Here is a 22,701-nt window from a genome sequence, read left to right on the forward strand (position 1 = left end):
GACGGTCCGCTAACTCCCCGGGGTTGTCAAAAGACGAGAAAACGAAAGAAAAAGAAGAACAAGATAGAGAGAAGCATGCGAACTAATAAAATGCGGGACGGGACATATCGTGTCGTGTAGACACAGCGGAGAGACGAGACACATAGATGAAGATGTAGGTAGAAGAAAACAGGAGAGAATTGAATACTTATCCACGCCTGCTTTTCTTCATGCGTTCTTTTTCTCTTGGCTCGGTGTTAAGCCCTTTAAATGGCTCCGCGCTCTGCTGTGAAATCCCAGAGCATTTTGATCAGTGCGTCTGGGAGGGTATAGAGGTCGACGTGGAATTCTCCGACTGTAAAAAGGGTTGTGAGTGGGTTGCTTGTTTAGAAAGTAGACGAAGAAGAGGTGATTATTCTCCTAAAAGTTCAGGGGATTGACTTACGCTCGACGTCGTTCTTTGTGTATGAGTCTGCAGCCTTGTGATCATGCACCATCTGCACAACCTGCAGGAGATCATCCTCGTTGAGCTTCTGGAGACCATCGGCAAGTTTGTCCATATCGACCTGGTGTATACAAGTCAGTCTCACAGCCAAGCACAAACCAATCTGAACAAACTTACATTCTTTTCCGTGCGGCTGCGCTTCTTCTTGGCGCTCTCCTCACCAGCAAGAGGACGCTTGGACTTCACTCCGTTCTCGTCGCCGGGGACAGGTCCTGACTCGCGGAGAACGGCCATCAGAGGCGGTTTGGGGTTCTTGAAAGTCTGTAACAAAATAGTCGTCACCGGTCAGAGCAAAATCCTTTTCCAGCGGTATATCCCGTCTAATATAGACGCTATACTCACGATAACATGCTTGGATTCGTAGCGGGTCTGGGCGAAGTTCAGGTCATGGCCAATGGTATAAGACTTGTCAGCGGTGAGCTCGATAGACATGTCGAATTCACCCCATCCCTCCTCGGCAATACGGAAAGGAGGGTTCCTGAAAGCTATTGAAGTTAAGGTTGACAGCGTCAGCATATGATCCCAGACACAAATCGAGAGACAGTTCCGCCGTTGAGCATTGTAGGGGAAGGACAGGTCACGGCGAAACTGGTAAATTGGGACCACAACGTACTCTGGGTTGCGCGTTCACCGAAACTTGGGTGCAGGTGGAAAGTGACCTTGTCAAAGACATTGGCTGGGACCAACTCGCCCTTGTCGTTGACGAGCCAGACCTCAATGTGCCACGAGCGCTGGGGGAAGCCCTCGACTTCCGATGGCTTGTCACTATTGCGAGGGAAGGTCCATGTTAGCTTGTGCTTTGAACCAAATGCTTTGTGTAAATGTAGGTGTTCGGAGGTGGTGGTGGAGGCAGAGGAAGGCGGGTGACGGGTAACGGGGGAAGAGGTTGGTGATGCTCGCTCATGCGCGCATTGTATGTCCTTGCTCGTGTGTCATAAGGCACATGAGTAGAGTCTTAAAGACCAGTGTGGGGAGTGTGGGAAGGCGCGCTTGGTCGGGGCAGGAAGGGAGGGGAGGATGGGCACGTACATGATGTGCTGCTCAGTGATGAGGCGGACGGTACGCTTGACCTAAGGTATGGCGAGATGTATTAGCTAGAGCTTGATTGGGCGAAAGCTAGGATATCCCAAGAGGCAAGCGGGTTAGACCTGCAAGCAGAGCTCGCGGTGACAATCCCACAGTCCTGGTGCAGTCCCTTCGCAGAGGGATGGGGGGAGTGACTCACGTCAGGCATTTTTTTAAAGTAAGAGTGAAAGCGACTGGGCTTTCAGATTCTAGTCTAGATCTTGGGGTGAAAGATGTTGAAGGGGACGTAACTGCTCGGAGAACAGTTTGCGCGGGTTGGGGTCGGTCTCCACGCGCAAGTGCCGGAGTGATGAGATTTTGGAGATGCAAAGCAGGGCAGAAGAGACGGCTTCGGATTGAGTATGCGGTGGCTCTAGTATATAGACGCCAATCGATTTGAGGTGGTTGTTGCAAATTGGAGGGGAAATGTGTAGGTGAAGTCGGCGAGGGCCCATGTTTGTCTCCCCATTTCTATGAACTCGACACTATTCACGCCGTCTATTCAAGTCGACTTCTGACGTTTGATATATTACATCCATAGATATTCAACTACATGTATGGCAATGCAAGATATATGAACATACGAATATAGGAACCATCTACAATTTTGATCTGAAACACCCGAAAGATGGATCTTGTGATTGACTGTGAGACGCAGCAGTAGATAGATAGTCTATAAGTCTATACCGTGGTCTATACTGTGGTCTATACTATTGTCCATAATACAGTCCACAATCTATGTATTATGGAGGATGGCTGGTTATCCAGATCTCAACCTCATTGCAAAGCTGAATCTGGATTCAGACCAGAGCTGTCTGTTCCACCGAAAGGTATCGAAGCTTCCTGCATTCTCCTACACAAGTACAATTAGGCTACTGGCACATTTCACTAAGCTCGTTGTTGGTTTATCACGGTGCATTGTGGGCAAACTGGTATAGTCGTCTTAAATTACTTATATCAGGGAACGGCGATGTGCAGCGTGTATATTCGGTGGGGAAATGTCTATCTACTGCCAAACTGCGAACCACCAACGTCAGGGAACTGCCCTCCATTTCGTAGACTGCATGGCTCACGATAGCATGCGAGGAGCATCTTCATAACTGCTGCCTCGCCTCGTCGCGTCGTAGGGGATCGGGGGGTTTATTGGAATGGAATTCAAAGGGATGGGGTAATGGGGTGAAACGATTTGGAAGGGGGCGAGAATGGGGGAGTTGTTTTTTCGAGAGCAAGCTCCTGGACGTTGCATAGAGACAAAGGTCATGAATGCCTAGTGCAGAATGGTTGTGTATCTCTACACTTTCTCGAGAAATCAGCAATGAGAAAGGGAGCTGTTTACTCCTGAGCGGCGAAGAGCTTCTCGTTCTCCTGCTGAGCCTTCTCGAAGGCCTCCTTGAAGGCGTTGGCGTCTAGAATCGGGTTAGAAAGGCTCGTTTCAAATTTGAGGCGAATCACTCACTCTCGCTGTTGGCGAAACGGATGGCCAGAGTCTGGGCCTCGGGCTCACCCTCGGAGACATCGGCGGCGGCGTTCCAGACCCAGCTGCGGTCACTGCCGACGTTGGCGCTCAGCTTCATGTCGGGGACAACTGATAGCATGAGTTAGCTTCAACCCAAAAATATCCACCTTCAGACAAACTCACTGTAGTGGTTGGCGCAGACCTTCAAGGTCTTGTCACGGCGCATGACAAGACGGGTCTTCTGGTTCTCCTTGTGCTTCAGCAGACGGACGTCACCGGTTCCACGCTCCTTCCACTCCTTGGATTCGCGGTCGAACTTGAAGAGCTTGGCGCGCATCTTGAAGGCCTGCTCCTCGAGCTCCTCGTTGGTCTTGATCTCAACCTTCTCGGTCAGGCGGATCACGGGTTCGAAGTGGACGTCAGGGGACTCGGGAGCCTCCTCCTCCTACAAATAAATATCCACATTAGCATGAGCGCGGCGAAAAAGTAAGCATCGCGGATACAATATGGCGTGGCTGCGACGACCCCACTATCTGGGGAAAGGGGCACAAAGACCCCGCTCCCATCGTGTAGGCGTCCAGCAACAATCCAGCCATATCACCAGTATCATAGGCATATCCCACTCACATCGTCATCGGCCTTCTTGGCCTTGGAAGAGCCGGAGGGCTCGTCGGCATCGTCAGCCTCCTCCTTCTTCTCCTTCTTGGGGCCGCCACCGAACATGGAAAACACGCTATCAGAAGTCTTCACAGTGGCATCCTTGGCAGTGTCGACAGCTTCCTTGGCGGTCTCGGTAGCAGCATCGGTGACAGACTTCTCACCCTCGCCGGTGGTGGTCTCCTCGGGCTTCTTGTCCTCAGGAGCGGCGGTGGTGGGGTCAGGCTTGGTCTCAGCGACGTCAGACATGGTAACTGAAGGGTTCCAGAAATTCGGTTGAAAAAGATGAAAGAGAGACGAGTTGGCTGAGTTCCACGGATGTAAGAGTGGAATACAGGAAGAGAATTGGGAGCGTTTGTTGATCAGAGCGGCGATGAGGGGGGAAAAATTAATAGTTTGGGTGCCAGGCAGAACCCGTCACCGCCTTGGATTTGTATATGCAAACTTCTAGAACAAAGGATAAAGAGCATGCTTTGAAAAGACTTTGTTTCTATGATAAATTCCAATGAAGTTACTTAAATAAAGCATAAAACATAATATTGCGCTTGAAGAACTCGTGTGAGCCGATTCCCAATCCCGTTACCCCCACCAAACCTGATCGCCGTGGACAACCCATCCGCCAAATCATAAAGCAAGTACAAAACAAAAAGAGATATCATTCATCATTTGTAGCGAGAGAGGATCAAATTCCCTTACCTGGCTGAGTCAAGACCCAGAATATGTCGCGCACGCGACTGAGCCCGATCCAGCGCTTCGCATTTGCGCGCATTGCGCACCCGATCCATCATACTGCGGAGGTCGACTTTCGCAGCTGACTCTCCAATACGACTCCATGCATCATGCACAAGCTCCTTAGCCTCCTTGTTCGCACGACTGGACCGAAGCTGCAGCACGGAGGAAGCAGTCCGGAATCGCTGAAGGGCGTTGCGGGTGAAGACCTCGGAAATCTGCTTCGATCGTGACAGAACGGTGTCGCGTGTAGTGAGGCCATCACGACGTAGATTCTCAGCATCGCGACGCAGGATATGCGTTCTCTTCACCACATCACCCATGACCACTTGCAAGTCGGTGGAGAATCGGCCATATACCTCAGTGAGGCCGGTCTGAGCCATTTGTAGGTCCTTCGTAAACTGCGAAGATATTCCTTGGGCGGCGCGCTTCCAGCTCGCAATCTTCAACCATGGTGTTCCGAAGTCAACGGCCATAGTCTGGTTGATTGGCACTTTTGACTGGGTTGTGATTGTCACGTTGATTAAACCGTAAGCATCCTCCCGGTCCAACTTGAGCATGTAGACTCCTTCGAACAATTGGGACAGCTCGTATGGAAGATCTTTGCTTTGCCTTTGAACGCTCACATTGAAGCGAGGTTGTTTCTTGGAGGTAGTAAACTTAAAAGATGGTTTGATGATGACGTGACAGTCTCCCACAGTCTGGATCTCAAATTCGTCCGCATTTGCTGGTCCCGGGGCTGAAAGCGCAGGTACAGTGATCTCATTGGGGATCGAAACACCCACTGGAGGAACATGTAATATTTGGACAGAGGATGACGGTTGTATCGAGACTGAAGTTTGACTCACTCTATCGAGGGGCGGGACGGAGGAAGAGGAGATTTGGGGTGACGCGGGAGGGAATGCATTGGACAGAGCTGATCCAGCAATACACTGCGCCAGGAAAACCACTATTACCTTCACAGCGGCGTATCCGATTGAGAGGACAATGGCCGAAATGAGAGTCAAAGCGACTAAACGTAGCGTGGGGGCCCATTCACGAACCCGGGTGGCATAGGAAGATGGAAGCCAATTTTCGAGATATTTCTCATGACCGGCAAAGAATGTCGTTGGGAATGAATTGGATGTCTCAGCAGTGACCTTGTGTGCCTTCTTCGAGTAAAGACCAACGAGCGATGCCAGGTTTCGGTTGAGTTGCCCGGGCGTGATGCTCTCAAAAGTCTTCAAATCGATGGGATACCGTCGAAGAACCGCGGTCTCTCCTGATTCTGGGTGCCGAGATTCCAAGCAAGTGTGTAGACTGCTATGATTAAGAGGGATTGTTTCCCCGGCCATGTTCCACAATGGCTCCTCCGAAATCATCATTGCCGGGATTCCATGGCGTTCCAGGAAGGCATGAGTAAGATACTGGGTATTGATAGCTTTTGCATCATCACGGCCAGAGACGAAGATAATTGCTACATCTGGAAGAGTCCAATCTGATGCAGACGAGACACGGTAACCCGAGCCATTCCATGCCGAAGTGCACACCGCGCGATTCTTGAACTTCAGGGTCAGGGTATTAGGTCGGTCCACACTGGGATCGGCTGTGGCTTCCACGCATTCGTCGACTACCAGCTGAACATGGATCGGGAGGAGCTCGGCGAAATTTGGAACAGCCCCGGCACCAAAAGAGGTTGGCACAACGTGGTACCGGGAAGATTCAGCAGAGCTGGTCTCCGAACTGGCACATGAGCTAGATACTAGAACGTCACCGATCTTATCAAGAATGATGTTTCGGAACTCTGGTTGCCCGACGTAAAGCACGCGGAATGGTTTGTCCAGGTCTAGACTTTGCTTCGTCATCGTCTGCTGGACAGTAGCCATGAGGATGGAATCGGTTGAGTTAAAGGGCAACCGGCTTTTCAACTCCTCGGCTGCGGCTCCATCAAAGATACGGATGGTATGCTTGAGCTCCACTCTCTCGATCTCAGGCCACTTCTCAGGTTCCACAAATTCGATCGAGTCACTGGAGTTGGGGAAGGTGGGCTTGGTGGTTGTGGTGCTGTCATCGATTGTGCTCCTTGTGAAAGGAAAAAGAGTCGGTAACTGTTGAGAAACTGAGGCACTGCACGGGATTTCATCTCCCATTATTCCATCATCTTCCTGGTTGTCTTCATCCTGCACCTCGGCCTCGCTGCTGCTGTACCGTTCATCGAGGCTTGCAACGTCGTCGGGGGTGGTCTGGTCGATGAGCGAGCATGTATCGGTCTGCTCGGAGTGACTGCCATCCTCCGAGTGTATATCAGAAACACTCAAAGTAGCCCAGCTATCACTCAAGGAATTTGGCGGATGATCGGGAGGTTGAACTGACGTCATATTGGTAGGTCGTGAGCGGATAACCCACTCCTCCACAGAGGCAGTCAGCGGTGGGAAGGTCGGATATTGCAGGTGAGAAGCAATCCGGGCACTGGTGAGACGTCGTCGAGGCGACGACTCTGGAGAGTCAGTCATATCTGCGTACTAGGTAACTGCATAGAGCGGGCAAGCGGCGGGAACAGGAGCTTGGGGGTTCTCTCAAGTCGGAGAGATAACGAAAAGACGGAAGTCAAGAATAGCAGAGTTAGAAGGCAGAGGAACTGAGCAACATAGAAGGAAAGGTTGGAAGATACTGGATAGAGTCCCAGAGAGCCAAATAGAGTGATAAGCAGGTGGGTCTGCGGGGAGTTGCCCGATGGTCAGGTGCGTATCTGACTCAGGCAGCGACGTGAAGGAATATTTTATGAAAGATGTCAGTCCGTAGAGACAATAGAGAGAGGAGCAACAAAAAGAAACTGAGAGAGTTGATCACGGCAGATGAGGGGTGTCGCGATAAGAGTGGATGACCCGAATGACAGTCATGGCGGGGTTGTACTGGGTACCTGGGTAGTTATGGTGGTTACAGCTTGAGGTAAGTACCGGTACAACCAAGTTTGCTTGTCAGTGGCTAACCTGCATGGATCTCCATGTGGCTCTTTGTTTACCCCTCTCGATCCCAAATATAGATCAAGTAGTTTCAAAGTGTAGATCCTGGAAATATCCAAATAGCCTTGTGAAATAGCATTTATATCTACTGTAAAGCTATACTGGGGTATGGACTGGTTGTATACTGCGGGTACGGCGACTCCACCAGCCCCACTATACCTTAAACTCGACTATAGACCTCATATATCTACTTGACATGGCTTCGGAGAATTAAGCTTTTATACTATATCCGTACCTACAGAGAGCGTCTAAGTGAACCATCACCCACAGGGATTTGAGAGGTGATGTGACATATAGGGCTAAATAAACATTCTCTTTGCTGTAAACAATAACGTGCTTTAACGTGCTGTATATCAGCCTTAGGGGTAGTAGGAACCCTGTGAATTTCTGGAAATAGCTAAGAACGGAGATACAGAGAAAATGAGTGTTATGGATCTGATCTAATTCGTAGTCCGCATCTGATGCAGTTAGACTAACGGAGTCTCAACGTATCAAGACATTCTAGTCTGGCCGCGACTCAAAAGACTTCGATCACGGCATGAAGAGTAAACTGATACCAGTGAAAGATGGAAGGAGAACAGAGAAGTGAAGAGGTCAAGTTCAGAGAGTAGCTAATATCAAGGTCCAGTCTGGAAAAGAAGGCATAAACTTTTTGAAAGCTTATGTTATATTATACCCCTAAAGAAGAGTAAAGTATCAACCCTCACCACCCCGTTGGCTCAACGGTATAGCGTCTCAGGCCTGGACGTACCGCTAGACCTAGATGCGGCTGTACGTAGGAGGCCTCTGAGTTCGAGTCCAGAGAAGGTGATCTATAAATCGTATTTCTAGATCATATTATATGATTCTTTCATATGATGCCTAGCGTCCTATCCTAGCCCGGCGTGACAGCATTCTTTTACCGCTCATGTATCGCCCTTACAGCAGGTATGGAACCTGATGCTTGCATCAACCATCATAAGAGGGCTAGGGCCCCATTTTTTTATTGGTTCTTTTGGATTTCTTGGCGTTATTTGCAACTTCCCGTTCTGGCTTATGTTTGGTTAAATTTTACGGCGTGGGGCTTATATCAACATGATTAGAGTATGTCTGCTCCCGAGGCGTGCATCTTTCGTAATATAAGTTGTCGGATTTTATATAATGAAGCTGTAGACCTTTGTTGTTGCTTCGATCGACCTCGCCGTCGCTCTTCGTCTGCAGTACCAGACGGGCTATGCCATGCAATCTCGCATCTTGACCCCGTTGGCTCGATACCCAGTGAGTGAAGAACTCTTTTATATCTAGCACAATATCGTACATCCCTCACAGACTGATCTCGTGGCATTCATTAAGAAATTTACCTAACTATGAAGTTATATTGAATGGTTGCTTGGCCAGCCCTGCATCCGCGTTATAGCTCTCCCATTGAAATCTCGGGATGCTGCTCAGTACCTTCTCAACCCATTTGTCCCGGCCGAAGAACCAGGTTTGTTTTGGATAAGGAGTTCGCTGTGTACTGTATAGTACAGAGATGCAGCCGCCATTTGCACTCTCATGCCTAAAGTGTCGAGAGTTGAGGCAACGTGTCAGGGAGAAGTCGCTATTTCAAAGCTTTCTTATCAACACGGACGATATAAAAGTCCAGGAAAGGCCCAGCGGATTCTACTCTCGTCGATACCCAACAAGTCATTAGTTGGGAGATTTCCCATATGACACGGACGATATAAATAGTCCACGGAGAGCTAGACGACTTCTTGCCTCGTCAATACTCCTCTCCTCGCCTTCTGCTAGTGGTTGTTTCTCCCCAACCCGACCCTTTTGTTTTGGTCCTCAAATACATATCAGTTGCTCAGATTCATCGTTTTTTATGAACATTTCATGTCGCATCGGTAGCGTAGACGTGATGGCCCTTGCGAGAGGGTTTGACTAACCCGGGGAGGATCAAAATGAGATGAAGGGTTGTTAAGAGGTTGATAGCCAGCCCACTGGAGGAATTCATGGGTTTATACCACCACAGTAACGGTAGACGTTCTTCGCTCTGCTTTTTGTATTGTAAGATCCAACTTGTGAATCTTAAGGAGTCAAGTAATTTCGGAAATAATATACCTCCAACTTATATTTTACAAGACAACACATGAGTCAGAGACCGAAGAAACAAAGTGCATTATACTGATATCATTCTTCACGTAATTCACCGGGTGATTATTCCATACTCTATAGACAACCATGCTCGATCTGGTATTTGCGAGGTTTGGGGGGAAGGGAGAGGGCAATGCGAGAAAACAATCCGGGGATGTAGGCCACCGAGGACGAGGAAGGGGAAAGGTATGTACATTTCATGAATGCATGCTGGAAGACAACCACAAAAACTGCATATGGGATGGGGAAAGGGGAAAGGCGCGAGAGGTGGTCAATGCGGAGGCAAAGGTTGGTTGAGAGACAAGTTGTCGATATAGACGGTGGGAGTTACTTTGAGTGTTCCTCCCGCCCCCAAACCAGTGGTCTCTTACCACTGAGATGAAGCTGTATGCTTGGTAGACCGGAGGGCAGAACTGCTCCCAGTTTCTGACAAAACCGAAGACAGGCAGTCTTGCCAGAAGAAGAGCGAACGCCGCAAGACCACTGGATCTTATGGATACCCGAAACACAATCATGGCCAAACCATTCAAGACGATTTCGAATAACAACAGATACCAGTACTCCACGGTAAAAAACCACATTCTTTCCAGGGCGCAACCAAGAGATAAATCACACAGCTAACCGCGGTGGTCCAGCATGTTAGATGAATATGTCAACAGGGATGATGGAAAATGCCACGCCATCTTCCGAATAAAAAGCCGTTGAACGCCACCCAAAAAGGAAATCACATGGCCAGCATAACATGCAGGCTCCAGCATTAAACTCCCAAGGGCGAACCCCAGTGATGCTCATAGCCAACTAAACAGACAGGAAAAGGAGGCGTGGTATGCGGCGAGCACTGAGCATCAAGGAATGGGAATCATCTATGGTGAAGCCCAGCCGCCAGCCACGTCAACCCATTCATTGAGACAACTGCCTTGCTTGCCTTCGACGTCGACAATGTCAGTGTCACAGCGGCATCGGCAGCCGACACCGTTCTCCTTGACCTGGTCAGGGGCTGCCCAATACTCGTCCTCCTCGATGCGTTTCTTTTCATCATCGGTAGTCTTCTCGAGGTATGGGATACGGGGCAATTGACGGGCCGGGGCGTTGGCTGGGCAATGTTGGATTGTGGTGTGGCGGTAACCAAAGTCACGGAAGTAATGAATATCACTAGGCGCAAGAAGGGCACCGGCGGCGAGAGAGTGGATAGGCGCATCACCCCACTAGAATAATTAGTATCAACTTCGACCCGTGTTCAAAGACATGAAATGGACATACCCGTTCGTTCCAAAATCCACCACTCCTGTCCATCATGGTAAAGAAGTCCTCGTATTCCTTGCTGCGGAACCAATCCAGACGGGCAATCTCGAAGTTACTCCAGAAATGGCACATGTTGTAGCTCTCGCCTTCCATGGCCTCTGGGTCGACGTCCTTCAGGTTGTTGTCACCGGGATCGGTTTGGAGAATTTCATCGGGTAGCTTGTCCTGCTGCTTCTCTTCCGGAGGAGTTTCGGGTTTGGGCTCCAAGAACATCTCCCAAAGACCCTTGGACTTGAGGTTGTTCTTGCGCTTGTAAGCAGCCGCGTACCGGAAGATGTTCGGAACCGTCTCTCGAAGCTCCTTCACTGCAATAGTGAAACCGTAGGTCTTGTTCGCCTTGGCCATCTCGAGGAAGGGATCACTAGTCGTAGGTGAGCAACTTGACATGGATCACATCGAATAGGTAGGTGTCTTACTAGGTGATGTCACAGAAGTACTTGATCTCGGGCTCCAAACGCCAGTACCACTCGTACTTCATCAGGAGAGGGTGCTTGTAGAAGTGTCTGTCACAAAGTTAGCACCATCACCCGAATCCCAAGATTCATTGAATACTGACCCCGAGTAGAATCGGCACATGTGGTGATAACTTTCCATGCCACCATACATGATAGCGGCATCACCTTGCTTCCGAATGCCTTCCTTGGCAACCTCATGGTCTACCCAATCAGGGAAGCCCCACATGCTGTTATCGATCTTGCCGAACTCCACGGGTGCACTGGTGTAGTTCTTAACCGTGGCAATGAACTCGTCGTCGAAGTCACCGTCGTTCAAGAAGACATAGGGGTAGTGCCACCAGCGGTTGAAGTGCCGCTCAATCGATTTGAGAGATTGAATGACACCGTCCAACTCCTTATTTCTGGCAAGGACGACGAAGGCGGCATTGGCGCGGGGAGCCTTTTCGATTTCCGGAGGATCGATAGGCATACAGCCCGTAGCGAATACTTTATCATACTTTTCGCTGATTTTCCTGTAGACACAACAAGTTAACCACCGCACGAGCATTCACAGATGGAGACAGACGAACCGGATAGAAGGCGGAGTGCCCGCTGGAATTAAGATCCCCCCGGGCGACGAAGGATGACGGACGAAAAGAAGCAGAATAAGAACTATTACAAGGCATGGAAATAGTAAAACAAAGCCCAGGGGTATAGAAATAGACGAGTTGCCCTTCAGACGGATCCGCCGCCGGAAGAAGGCGAACCTGGGATGGAGGTGGCCTTTCTCATGGGAGGCATCTTCCAACGGCAGACTCGGCGCGCTGGGCAGCCGTTTCGTGATTCGTTGAATGAAGCTCATGGGTGCGATTGTGGGAAGACCCCCAGTTATGGTCGAGGTCAGCTGTCAGACCCAAGCGACAGCACGGGGCCGTTAAGGAGATCGTGGAGAAATCGTGTCGGGTCAGAGACAAGGGGTGAAGTCTCTTGACAAGGGTAGGACACACGGCGAAATAAAAGTCGGGCCGTTTGGATCACGGGACGATCCGTAGAGAGGATCGTGATCTCGAGTGAAAATGGAGAAAATGACAGCGAAACGAGTGGCCGGAGGAATGCCTCCTTTCCTCCCCCAACTTTCTCAGTCCCGTAGACAAATGGGGAGAGCGCTGGGAGCAACGCAAACAACTGTGAACAGAGTACACAGGAAAGGGGTTGACATCAACAAGGATGGATGGAGAAGGGAAAGATGGGAGAGTTGGGGATGGGGATGGGTTGGAACTTTGCCAAGACCAGGGAGGCGCAAGCGTGGCCGTCACCCAAAGACGGTCTTTTTGCCCCTGGGTAGTGCGTGGTGGCGCTGGCCCAGGTACGGTAAGGTAATCTATTTCGCTCCTTTGCCTCTTGAAGTATGGAAATTTAGATCTACATGTTGAGAAGGAGAATAATTCCGTTTTAAAATGTTGTTTTATTCGATTACGCTTATCATGGTTTTGGTGGCGCTATGTGGTATATGGGAGAGCTGTGGTTACGGAGCATAGGGAATAACTTAAACGTTATAATATAGCCCCAGTTTGTGCGATTTCGATCCCATCCATCAGAATATGCTTGTGTTTGTGTACTCCTACTGTATGTACAACTGTGCCTGGATAAAAAAAACGTAGTCCACTTGGTCCACCGAGTCTGCCCTATGCGGTACACGCAACCCTTATACCAACCAGTGCATTGGTGTGGCAAGCAACCGTTTTATACACATTTTACTCCATAAATTACCATTAATAGCGTATATATGAGTGGGCAAAGACGTCTTCCCCCAGACCTTACACGACTCTGAATTGTACTCTGTAGTGTATGTGGATCGAAATGTTCCAAACCTTGGGGGCTGTTATTGTAGGGCCGAAAATAGCCTATACTACTATGAATGTTTCTAGGAGACCCTATAACTTAACTTACATGGTGGTCTCAATTTCATGTACAAATGTAGATCAAGCACAGGTACCTAGTACCTGCATTTACATAATTGCAAGGGTTGTCCGTGCATGTACCCAGTACGTACCCGGGGGTCCTGCTAATTTCAGCGGTATTTGGTAATTTTTAATTTCCGATGTTCGAGGCCTCCGTTGGAGAGTCTGGACTGTTATTTGAGAGATCAACGCTTGGATTTATTAACTTGCACACTGTTACATGTCGTGTGCATGGTTACTCTTAGTAATTAGAAATTACTCTAGTACTGCCTATTCTTACATTAAATCTTAAGTTAAACATGCAAAACATATCATACTCGAGGATACTTCGTAGTCGCATGTAGATCAGACCCTTTCCAAAAGGCTTGGTTCAGGCCAAGACTCTGTCATCCCTCTCCGCATGACGCTGGACTTGGAGAAAGTCTCCCCCCTATTCTTGCCTATCCTCTTCAACCTACCCTCCCACTATGAATACGGTGCTTACTCGGCCCTCTCTCTCCGAGGGGACCAGAACTCCGATCATCAAAGTCCCGGATCCGGGCCCCTCATCTCACTTTCTCGCGGGGCCTCGGGCCAGCAGAGGGAATCTGGATACTTTCTCGCCGGTGAACGAGAATGGGAGCTTCGAATTCGACCGTGTGGTGAAGACAGGGAGGGTCCAGCGCCGAGTCAAGCACAAGCATGTCTTCCGCGCCTCATGGAAACCAGCCTACCTCGTCCTCCGACCGAACCACCTGTCCGTCTACAAGGACGAAGAAACCACCCGCCTCCGAGTCTCAATCCCCCTATCCGAAGTGACCGCCGTCGCGCCCGTCAAATCAGCGCGCTCAACCAGGAAACATGTCTTCGGTGTCTTCACCCCTGCAACCAACTACCGCTTCGAAGCGCCGACACAACGCGATGCCGAGGACTGGATCCAACGCATCCGCACCGAAACCCCCGGCAACGAGGACGAGCAAGCTTTCCTAGCCTTGACCAACAGGCGCGCACCCCCGGCCATCCATAAGCAGCTCGTCGACGACACAACCGACCACTCCCACTCCGACTTCGATCTTGCCGGCCGCGCCAGCTCGCCCGAGCCACGCCATACCCGGTCAACACGCAGCCATAGCCACGCCCCGAACCTCCCTTACATCCAGGATTACTCGGGCAACGAGGCCACCTCCTTCTCAGAGTTCTCCGACGGGTCCCCGCCGACCCGCAACAGCCATCTACGATCCATGCCATCGATCCATTCTCTCTCCCTCTCCGCGCCAGAGGAGAAAATCGCACCTCTTCCCCGCGACACAAACAAACCATCCGACCTGGGTATCCTCAGGGATCCCGAACGGGTCGCCTGTCAGGGGTACCTGCAGGGGCTACGTATCCAAGGGACCGTGCGCCAGTGGAAGCGACTCTGGGTTGTGCTGCGTCCTAAGAGTCTGGCGTTTTACAAGGATGACGCGGAGTACTCTGCGCTGAAGATCATCCCCATGTCGCAGGTAATCGATGCGGCCGAGGTGGACCCTCTGTCGAGATCGAAGACATTCTGCATGCAGATCATCGCCGAGGAAAAGACTTATCGGCTTTGCGCGCCGGACGAAGAATCCCTCGCACTCTGGCTGGGCTCCTTGAAGAGTATTCTTGCTGCTCGCCGGAAACTGGATCCCGCTTTGGGAAGTTCCGTATAATCAATTCCCTTGGAGAGCTTGTCCCACTACTCCCATTCTCATACCTCTGTCTCTTCATCTTCCGCGTCTCTCAGCGATTCTCTTTCTTTCTTTCTTGTCTCATCTTTCATTCAATATACCCAGGTTGGTGATTCCATCCCGCCTACCCCTTGTCTCAGGTGGAGATGACGAGGAGCTTCGGAGTCTTCGAGTAGCGGATCGGCGTTAATTTTTGCCCACATCATCGAGTGGGCAAAGAGGAGTTTTCATTTCCATCATGAGGCTGTCCAACTTCTACTGTTCTCATTCTTTACTTCAACTTATTGTCCTTCTCATTTGTTTCATTTATTGGAACTGCATCTTCACGTGTCCCATATCTCACAGTCGAATCTGGCATTATCTCTTTCTGTGTCTTTTGATTTCTATCTTATTGATTTATGTGAAGCACTTACTATGCTGTATCATATTGTTTCCGGTATATTACTGTATTGGAGCTCATAAATATAATCTATATGGAGTGAAACAAATTGAAACTACTTCATCTTCCCTTACTCGCTGCCAGAAAGATGAAACGCAGATGTTCTATTCATGTCACAACTATTTGGCATCAGTCAGATAGACCTGGCTGGTATCTCGTCAACCCAGTAACAAGATCAAACTCCCATAAAAGACCCAAATCATTGTATCCCGCCGGACTATACATCAACTCTCTTTTCGAAAGCCTCATCCTGCTTCTCAGCAACAACATCAGCAGGAATACGGTCAGGTGTGGAATTCACAAGCATGATCATAGGGACCAAAGCCACGCCAAGTAAGGCGAAGGTCACGCAGCTAAAAAACGGTCAGCTGAGTCAATTTCTTCAAAAAGTGTACGCAGAATACAAGAGAAGATGAAAAACATACAATCCAACAAGAGGATTACTCGTCGTCTGAGTATTCATACCATAGGCAATAGCCTGACCAATAGCCTCAATACACCTAAAGGCAGCACCATTGCGGACGTTTTCTGCGATAATCATCAAAAGTCAGCCTCCAAAAACAAGAACAAAAACAGAAACATCTAGCCTCATCCACTGAGAAACAGCTATACTCACCCTGAGCATCAGTCGCAAAAGAAGACAAAAGCCAATACATATACGACTGCGATAAAGGACCGGTAGTCTGTATAAAGAAATACGGCAAAAAGGACGAGGCGTATAGTCCATCATCCCAATCGATATGGCCGGGGTTATGGCTGTTGAATCTGGTCTGCATGATAATTGACCAGATGTATACGCCGACGTTGAGAATGACAACGATATAGAGACCTATTTGAGCGCGGCGGCGTTGGCTGAGGCTCTTCATGTCGAGGATGAAGCCGAGGCCGAAGCAGCCGACACTGGTGGGACTCGTGTTAGTTTGTGCGAATGGTATGTTTTATCTGGCGGGGATATATGTTGGACTTACATGCAGAAGAAAGGAGAAATTAGAGATGAGAGAGCGCGGGAGCGCACTGAGAAGTAGGTTCCTAGGTAGGTGGACCATGTGCCTCTGTATGACATATGTTAGCTTTTCATCGTATGGACTTATCAATACGGGACTGGTGATTTGTCCTACGAGTAGAAGAATGACCACAGTGCCCAGAGGGCAGACAGCATAATGAGTTTCGAGGTCATTGTCTTTGCAATGCGTTTCAATTCCTGCTTGGTAGAAAGGGTTTCTGCAATGACGATTTTTGTACCGTCGGATCGGACGACGCGTTCAAAGGGTGTAATCAATAGTGCGAATGGCAGGCTGAATGGAATTAGCACAGGCTCTTGCGCAAGTTTTTGGCTCGAATGCACTCACGCTAGAGACTCAATAATCAAGAAGGCGATATAAGTATCAGGAGAGATGCCGCCTTCGGCTCCTTTTTCATGGTTCTTTGAGAGGCTTCACACATCATTATTAATTGATCTCCATGCCAATGATAATAGAAAGACTCACTTGATTGCACCGCCAACCAACTGGCCGAGATTCCGTGACACGATCCATAACGCTAGGTACTTTCCTCGAGCACCGGACGGTGCGAGAGTCATTATAGCTCCTGCTTCGGCGACATACCAGCAAGCAGTTCCAATACCGCTGATAGCACCGCTGAGAATGAGGTACTAGAAGATATATTAGGTCAGGCTGTTGGCTTGAGAGAAGTCTCGATTCCTCACCCATTGGTTCCCAAATTTGCTATTGCAGTAGTATGCAGATCCTTCAATAGGAAATGACATTGATCCGATAACGAGGGCCCATTTAACACCGATCTTATTGACCAACGGGCCGCCCAAGAAGCAGACTGAATGACTCACGTCAGCGCACGGGATATTTTCTAGTTGACACATATGGATATGTACATACCGACGGCAAGTAGGGCATACGTAATTGCTGTTGCGATGTTTGATATATGCGGAGTTGCAAGACCACCGCCACCAAGGCCTATGATACATCATTAGTTGGAGGTATAACTTATAACATGGTCGGTGCAGCACACTCACCAGTAATCGCGTCCGCCATGGCTGGTCCGCAAAACGCCTGGATACTCAATAGTATCATCTGCGTCAAACTATGTTGCCATACACGCTTCCAGCGTGGTACAGTCGCCCTGTATTGCCCCATATCGACATCAGCGCCCTCGGTCGCTGGCGATGGAAGAGGATCATGCTTGGTGATCGTATCTTTTGATTCACTCATTATAGAAAGTATACAAAAACAAAAGGTTGACCTAGTAGGCTAGAAACGGGTGGCATAGGGTTATTTATACCCCCTGTCTCTATACACTACGCTTATCTGGTAACCAGAGAGAGTCTTGCCGACTCACATTCCCCTCATTTCCAAGATAGGATATTAAGTCGATGGAAGGTCCACGCTCTGCTTATCTCTTCTGGAGCTTCACTACATTTCACAGCCTGGGGCGACGGAGTGGACTGTTCCCCGCGTTCTCGGTTTCGTGGGGTTCTGTGGTGATGGAAGGTCCAAACGAACGAACTGCGCTAGCACTCCACTTCCCAATATTCGGCAATTATCCGCACCAATAACTGCTGTTAGGTCTTGATAAACGCTATAATTGGGAACGGTGTCATATTCCGAGTATCTTGAGTCAACCGAGATAACGTTTACCATCATATGATCCCACTCGGCTTTTATCAATTGACTTCGTCTCCGTGATCCCCTTCAATTGTACCTTGTTCCCTTTCACTCGCACAACTCGCCAAGGCCAATTCACAGCATGGCTTCTTCCCGTGCAGATACAAAGATTGTTGTCGTCGGGGGAGGCGGAACAATTGGATCGTCAACTGCACTGCATCTCATACGCTCTGGCTACACACCTTCCAACATTACCGTGCTGGATGTATATCCAATTCCATCCCCCCAATCGGCAGGACATGATCTCAACAAGATCATGAGTATCCGATTGCGTAATAAACCCGATTTGCAACTTTCCCTAGAGGCTCTTGACATGTGGACGAATGATGAGTTGTTTAAACCCTTCTTTCACAAGGTCGGAATGGTGAGTCAACCTATTGCATCTGTATGCTTTCATGTTAACATAAAGTTAGATTGATTGTTCTTCGTCTAAGGAGGGAATTGAGAGTCTTCAAAAGAAGCTCCAATCGCTCATCGATGTGAATATCGGACTGGAGAAGACGAATACTTGGTTAAATGAAGATGAAATCTTGAAGAAGGCGCCGTTCTTCACGCCGGATCAAGTCAAGGTAGCTTCTCTATGAACAGAATCTATTTTGGAAGTAACTGACCAGTGTACGCGCAGGGGTGGAACGGCTTGTTTTGCAGTGATGGAGGCTGGCTTGCTGCGGCCAAGGCCATCAATGCTATAGGACAATTCCTAAAAGGTCAAGGTGTCAAGTTCGGATTTGGCGGGTACGTGAGACGATTGTATAGGGGAATTCGATGTTTACTAATTACTTATAGTGCCGGAACCTTTAAGCGGCCTTTATTTACAGATGAAATGACATGCATTGGCGTTGAAACGGTCGATGGAACGAAATACTACGCCGACAAAGTGGTTCTGGCTGCTGGTGCTTGGAGCTCAACATTGGTTGATCTAGAGGATCAGTGTGTTTCCAAAGTAAGTTGAACACACATTGCAAGAAACACCCAGCTTGTATCCCTTTACTAACATGGTTCCAGGCCTGGGTCTACGCTCACATCCAACTCACACCCCAAGAAGCTGCCGAGTACAAGAATGCACCGGTAGTATACGACGGGGAATACGGATTCTTCTTCGAACCTAACGAGTAAGCACCCTCAATCCTTGGGGCCAACAGAACATGCTAATTCCAATCTATAGGTACGGAGTTATCAAAGTCTGCGATGAGTTCCCCGGCTTTTCTCGCTTTAAGCAGCACCAACCCTACGGCGCTGCTTCTCCCAAGCTGATCTCCGTTCCTCGATCACACGCCCAACATCCTACAGATACATACCCCGACGCATCCGAGGTGACCATTCGAAAAGCGATTGCGAGGTTCATGCCCCAGTTTAAGGATAAAGAACTTTTCAATCGGGCGATGTGCTGGTGCACGGATACTGCCGATGCTAATCTATTGATTTGTGAACATCCCAAGTGGAAGAACTTTATCTTGGCTACCGGTGACAGTGGGTAAGTGAAGGGCCCAAGAATGGTGTGTTGTATAGAGTGATGACCTTGCTGACATTATGACAGTCATTCCTTCAAAGTGTTGCCAAATATTGGCAAGCACGTTGTCGAGTTGATCGAAGGATCTCTATCGCAAGATATGGCTGATGCATGGAGATGGAGACCTGGTGGTGATGCCCTCAAGTCTAGACGTGGTGCCCCTGCGAAAGATCTTGCTGATATGCCGGGGTGGAGACATGATGCAAAGCTATGATGTAGATTGATGTTGACTGGCAATTTTAAAGTGATTGGCTCACATCTGCAGGGCTCTGGAAGTTCGCTTATCTCGAAAGATGATGATCTGAGATCCTTCTGCCTGTCCAATTACCCGATCCACTTTTGTGCATAAATTATTCGTATGTAGCGCCACTTCTGGTGTATTCTCAAAGTAGTTGGGATAGCACTAAATAATCATCACTTCCTCGATTGGCAGATGGCATCCTCTTGTACCATGTCATATGTATGGCTTTATTTCTTCAACTAAACCTATTGTAACCTCAACCATCTTATTTTGAATCGCACGGCCTGAAAGGTGCAGACTGAAGAGCCTGCAAGGGACTACTTAAGTTAATTGTAATGTCTCTTGCTTGGTGTTAGGACCTGGAGCCGGTAGAAAATGTTCTATACCAGCTCAACATAATTGCCAGTATATATATATGTTGTCATGGCAAGTGTCGGGATGTAATTCGTTAATAAGTAGTGCGTCTTATATCTCTCATGTACGCTCCTGGACACAAGGCGCCTTTAGCACCAGAAGCAGTTAGTTCTGTCAATTTCTAGTTCCTCGGATTTTATCAGTGGATGTCGGGCTAAATTGTCAACAGATGTCTAGGTAAAAAGCTTATTTAAAGCAAACAAAACTTACTTTAGGGTCTTGGCCAAACTCTCACCCAACAACACCCCTACAGCATAGTATTATTGAGCTAGCCAATACGCAGAACTCCAAGGATACAATGAATCGTATATATGAACAGCTATATACTCAGGACTAGTACCGAACTTCGCAGGCTTCAGACCATTCCGGGGCCATGTTATCCTTCGATATAAATGTATGCTAGTGATGCTTAAGAGGGAAATAACAGATAATATATAGTCTCTACTATTATATAGACTTTAGTGAAATCTATTCCACTCTAGATAGAAAAGCCAAAAAGGCCCCGAAACAACTAGGTAGCAGAGATAAGAAAGAAGAAAGTAATGTGACAACGCCGTTTTTAGGACATGCAAGGAACGGAAAAAAAAGTTCTACAATGACCTCCTTAACGCATCTCCTCTTCCTCCGCAGGAATGCTGTCATACTCGCCGGAAGAGGGCCCGCCTGCTCCACTAGAATTAGCAAGATCATCCTGTGTCTTGCTCTCATGGTTAACAACCAAGAATGACAAGAACACAATAGCTGCTCCAACCCAATATAACGCGCTGGCGTATTGCCCCTGTAGGACGATCTGTCCAACCAAAGAAAGCGGGATGGTTAGACTGAGGCCGACAGTCACGACGAGTGGTGTGGTAAGGAGCATGGCATAGGCCCAAAAAATGTCAGACACGAAAGATGCAAGCGAGTTGGACTGAATTTCACATTAGTTAGGTGGACATGAATGACAAGGGAGGATTAAAACATACCAGAATGATCGTCCAAACTCGGCTCGTCTCCGGCAAGGCAAAAGTCTCAATTCCAGTCCAGTGGAAAATGAAGAAACCGGGCCATAGAAGGACAACGTTGAAGAATCCAACTAGCCCGAAGAATAGTGACATATCCACCTTGGACTCGTCGCCAACTTGCTTCTTCATCACGATGGTGTAAAGACCATACATTATGGCGCTGAAGGCAGCCATGGCATCACCGAGGGCAATTTCTCCAGATGACTTGTGCGGGAATGAGCCCTCGCTGCCGTCTGAGGCTGCGCCTGCGTCATCTGACTTGGTGAGGTCCACGCGCGAAATCAGGATGATGCCGATCAATGAAGCAATAACACCCAAGAATTTACGCGCAGTGAACTTCTCAACACCAATCAAGGCACCGAAGATCAGAGTCCAAACACCTGGAAGAGTGTGAGTACGAGACTACAAGTGTGTTGAATGTCCAAGACAAGGAATACTTACCACTAGTGGAAGTCAAGATAGTTGTACTCCCGACGGTAGTGAACTGGAGACATCCCATGGCAAAGTAGTTTGCCTATTCAAAAACCACAGATTAGTCCATGCCAGAGACAACTCATACAACATCAACCAAAACATGGGATGTACGACATACAACAAACTATAACAGGTTAGCAAAGGGACCGAATACTCTCAAGCGGTGGTAGCATCCATACCCAAAGCATACAAAATTGAACACTCAATTTAGCCGTAGCCTTCAAGCCCAGCTTGGCATTTGAAGCATCCTGACTGGAGCTAATCCGTGCACCTTCCTCGTCCGAGTCGCCATGTAGAATACTCTCCTCCTCAGCTTTAGGATCATGTGAATCCAAATGTCGCAGCAAGCTCTTGAGCGAGGTGATCTGTGAGAGTTTCCCCTGGCGCCAGAGCCCCCATGTGCGTCGGATAAGGATTGTGAAGAGGGGTATTATGAACATCGACGTGTTTGTATAAGTCACGAAAAAGGGTTTCGGGTACGTTCTGTCGGCGAAGATTGTCTGAGGTCGTTCAAGACAAGATCAGCTAGACTGTTCATAACGTGTTGGTTTAAGGATGGGGTGCGCATACGCTACCGAGGAAATTCGATGCTGTCCAAAGCACGACTACCACCAGGAGTAGAATTATTCCTAGCGTTCGCCGAGGCACGCCGAATACCCTTGGACCGGGTCCATCTGAGGTGGCAGGAGGCATTCTGAAGTGGTTGGGGTGGGTGAAGTAGTGAAAGATTGTGCTCGCGCGACCTGTCAAGATGTATGTCGGTTGGACGCCCCCGATGTTGCCGATGTCGCCGATGTCGTGTCGCAATCGCTATGTTTGCGTCTGGTGATGTCGATGAGAGATCAGGCGACACACGGGCATCAGCGCAATGTGTGATAGTACCGGAGGAGTAAACGAATGTGACCGGACCTGCCAAGAGCGAAGACGGGGGTCGCCGCCAAGCATTCGATAAGGGTCCTGGGGGCGAAATGTCACCGGGCCGTTCAGGAACATTTTATGCATTTCCAGGCAATTATAGGGCACGTTTAATGCTTGGGGTTTCATT

The 22,701-nt window shown here is 48.9% G+C and overlaps 8 protein-coding genes across 8 annotated transcripts; 2 read left to right on the forward strand and 6 right to left on the reverse strand.

Annotated features, from left to right (window-relative positions):
• Nucleotides 1–245: 245 nt before the first annotated feature.
• PENARI_c001G03466 (putative transcription initiation factor subunit (TAF30)) lies at nt 246–1,718 on the reverse strand (the record flags this gene model as incomplete). Its single annotated transcript, XM_022626389.1, has 7 exons — nt 246–334; nt 425–545; nt 602–745; nt 827–969; nt 1,098–1,249; nt 1,514–1,554; nt 1,710–1,718. 7 exons carry the CDS (start codon nt 1,716–1,718, stop codon nt 246–248), a joined length of 699 nt encoding a protein of 232 aa, XP_022493990.1.
• A 1,163-nt stretch (nt 1,719–2,881) lies between these two features.
• On the reverse strand, nt 2,882–3,911 carry PENARI_c001G02792 (Ran GTPase-binding protein YRB1; the record flags this gene model as incomplete). The annotated part of the gene is made up of 4 exons (XM_022626336.1): nt 2,882–2,955; nt 3,006–3,134; nt 3,189–3,450; nt 3,633–3,911. The coding sequence occupies 4 exons, from the start codon at nt 3,909–3,911 to the stop codon at nt 2,882–2,884; spliced, it is 744 nt and encodes a 247-aa protein (XP_022493951.1).
• A 443-nt stretch (nt 3,912–4,354) lies between these two features.
• PENARI_c001G01597 (uncharacterized protein) lies at nt 4,355–6,883 on the reverse strand (the record flags this gene model as incomplete). Its single annotated transcript, XM_022626241.1, has 1 exon — nt 4,355–6,883. The coding sequence occupies one exon, from the start codon at nt 6,881–6,883 to the stop codon at nt 4,355–4,357; it is 2,529 nt and encodes an 842-aa protein (XP_022493378.1).
• Nucleotides 6,884–10,374: 3,491 nt separating this feature from the next.
• PENARI_c001G07241 (glycosyltransferase family 15 protein) lies at nt 10,375–12,109 on the reverse strand (the record flags this gene model as incomplete). Its single annotated transcript, XM_022626698.1, has 5 exons — nt 10,375–10,716; nt 10,772–11,174; nt 11,230–11,316; nt 11,370–11,780; nt 11,838–12,109. 5 exons carry the CDS (start codon nt 12,107–12,109, stop codon nt 10,375–10,377), a joined length of 1,515 nt encoding a protein of 504 aa, XP_022493733.1.
• Nucleotides 12,110–13,675: 1,566 nt separating this feature from the next.
• PENARI_c001G07181 (PH domain-containing protein) lies at nt 13,676–14,878 on the forward strand (the record flags this gene model as incomplete). The annotated part of the gene is made up of 1 exon (XM_022626693.1): nt 13,676–14,878. The coding sequence occupies one exon, from the start codon at nt 13,676–13,678 to the stop codon at nt 14,876–14,878; it is 1,203 nt and encodes a 400-aa protein (XP_022493342.1).
• A 570-nt stretch (nt 14,879–15,448) lies between these two features.
• PENARI_c001G00653 (uncharacterized protein) lies at nt 15,449–17,560 on the reverse strand (the record flags this gene model as incomplete). Its single annotated transcript, XM_022626170.1, has 11 exons — nt 15,449–15,454; nt 15,559–15,688; nt 15,761–15,863; nt 15,952–16,235; nt 16,304–16,387; nt 16,454–16,630; nt 16,685–16,768; nt 16,823–16,986; nt 17,041–17,165; nt 17,228–17,305; nt 17,365–17,560. The coding sequence occupies 11 exons, from the start codon at nt 17,558–17,560 to the stop codon at nt 15,449–15,451; spliced, it is 1,431 nt and encodes a 476-aa protein (XP_022493063.1).
• A 535-nt stretch (nt 17,561–18,095) lies between these two features.
• On the forward strand, nt 18,096–19,737 carry PENARI_c001G01882 (NAD(P)/FAD-dependent oxidoreductase; the record flags this gene model as incomplete). Its single annotated transcript, XM_022626261.1, has 7 exons — nt 18,096–18,377; nt 18,427–18,582; nt 18,639–18,748; nt 18,800–18,956; nt 19,019–19,125; nt 19,179–19,487; nt 19,551–19,737. 7 exons carry the CDS (start codon nt 18,096–18,098, stop codon nt 19,735–19,737), a joined length of 1,308 nt encoding a protein of 435 aa, XP_022493300.1.
• A 1,045-nt stretch (nt 19,738–20,782) lies between these two features.
• On the reverse strand, nt 20,783–22,649 carry PENARI_c001G12303 (DMT family transporter; the record flags this gene model as incomplete). Its single annotated transcript, XM_022627102.1, has 7 exons — nt 20,783–21,088; nt 21,144–21,562; nt 21,624–21,696; nt 21,775–21,780; nt 21,836–22,156; nt 22,227–22,466; nt 22,512–22,649. 7 exons carry the CDS (start codon nt 22,647–22,649, stop codon nt 20,783–20,785), a joined length of 1,503 nt encoding a protein of 500 aa, XP_022493866.1.
• Nucleotides 22,650–22,701: the final 52 nt, after the last annotated feature.

This window comes from Penicillium arizonense (genome assembly GCF_001773325.1).
Source record: "Penicillium arizonense strain CBS 141311 chromosome Unknown PENARI_contig001, whole genome shotgun sequence".
NCBI lineage: Eukaryota > Fungi > Ascomycota > Eurotiomycetes > Eurotiales > Aspergillaceae > Penicillium > Penicillium arizonense.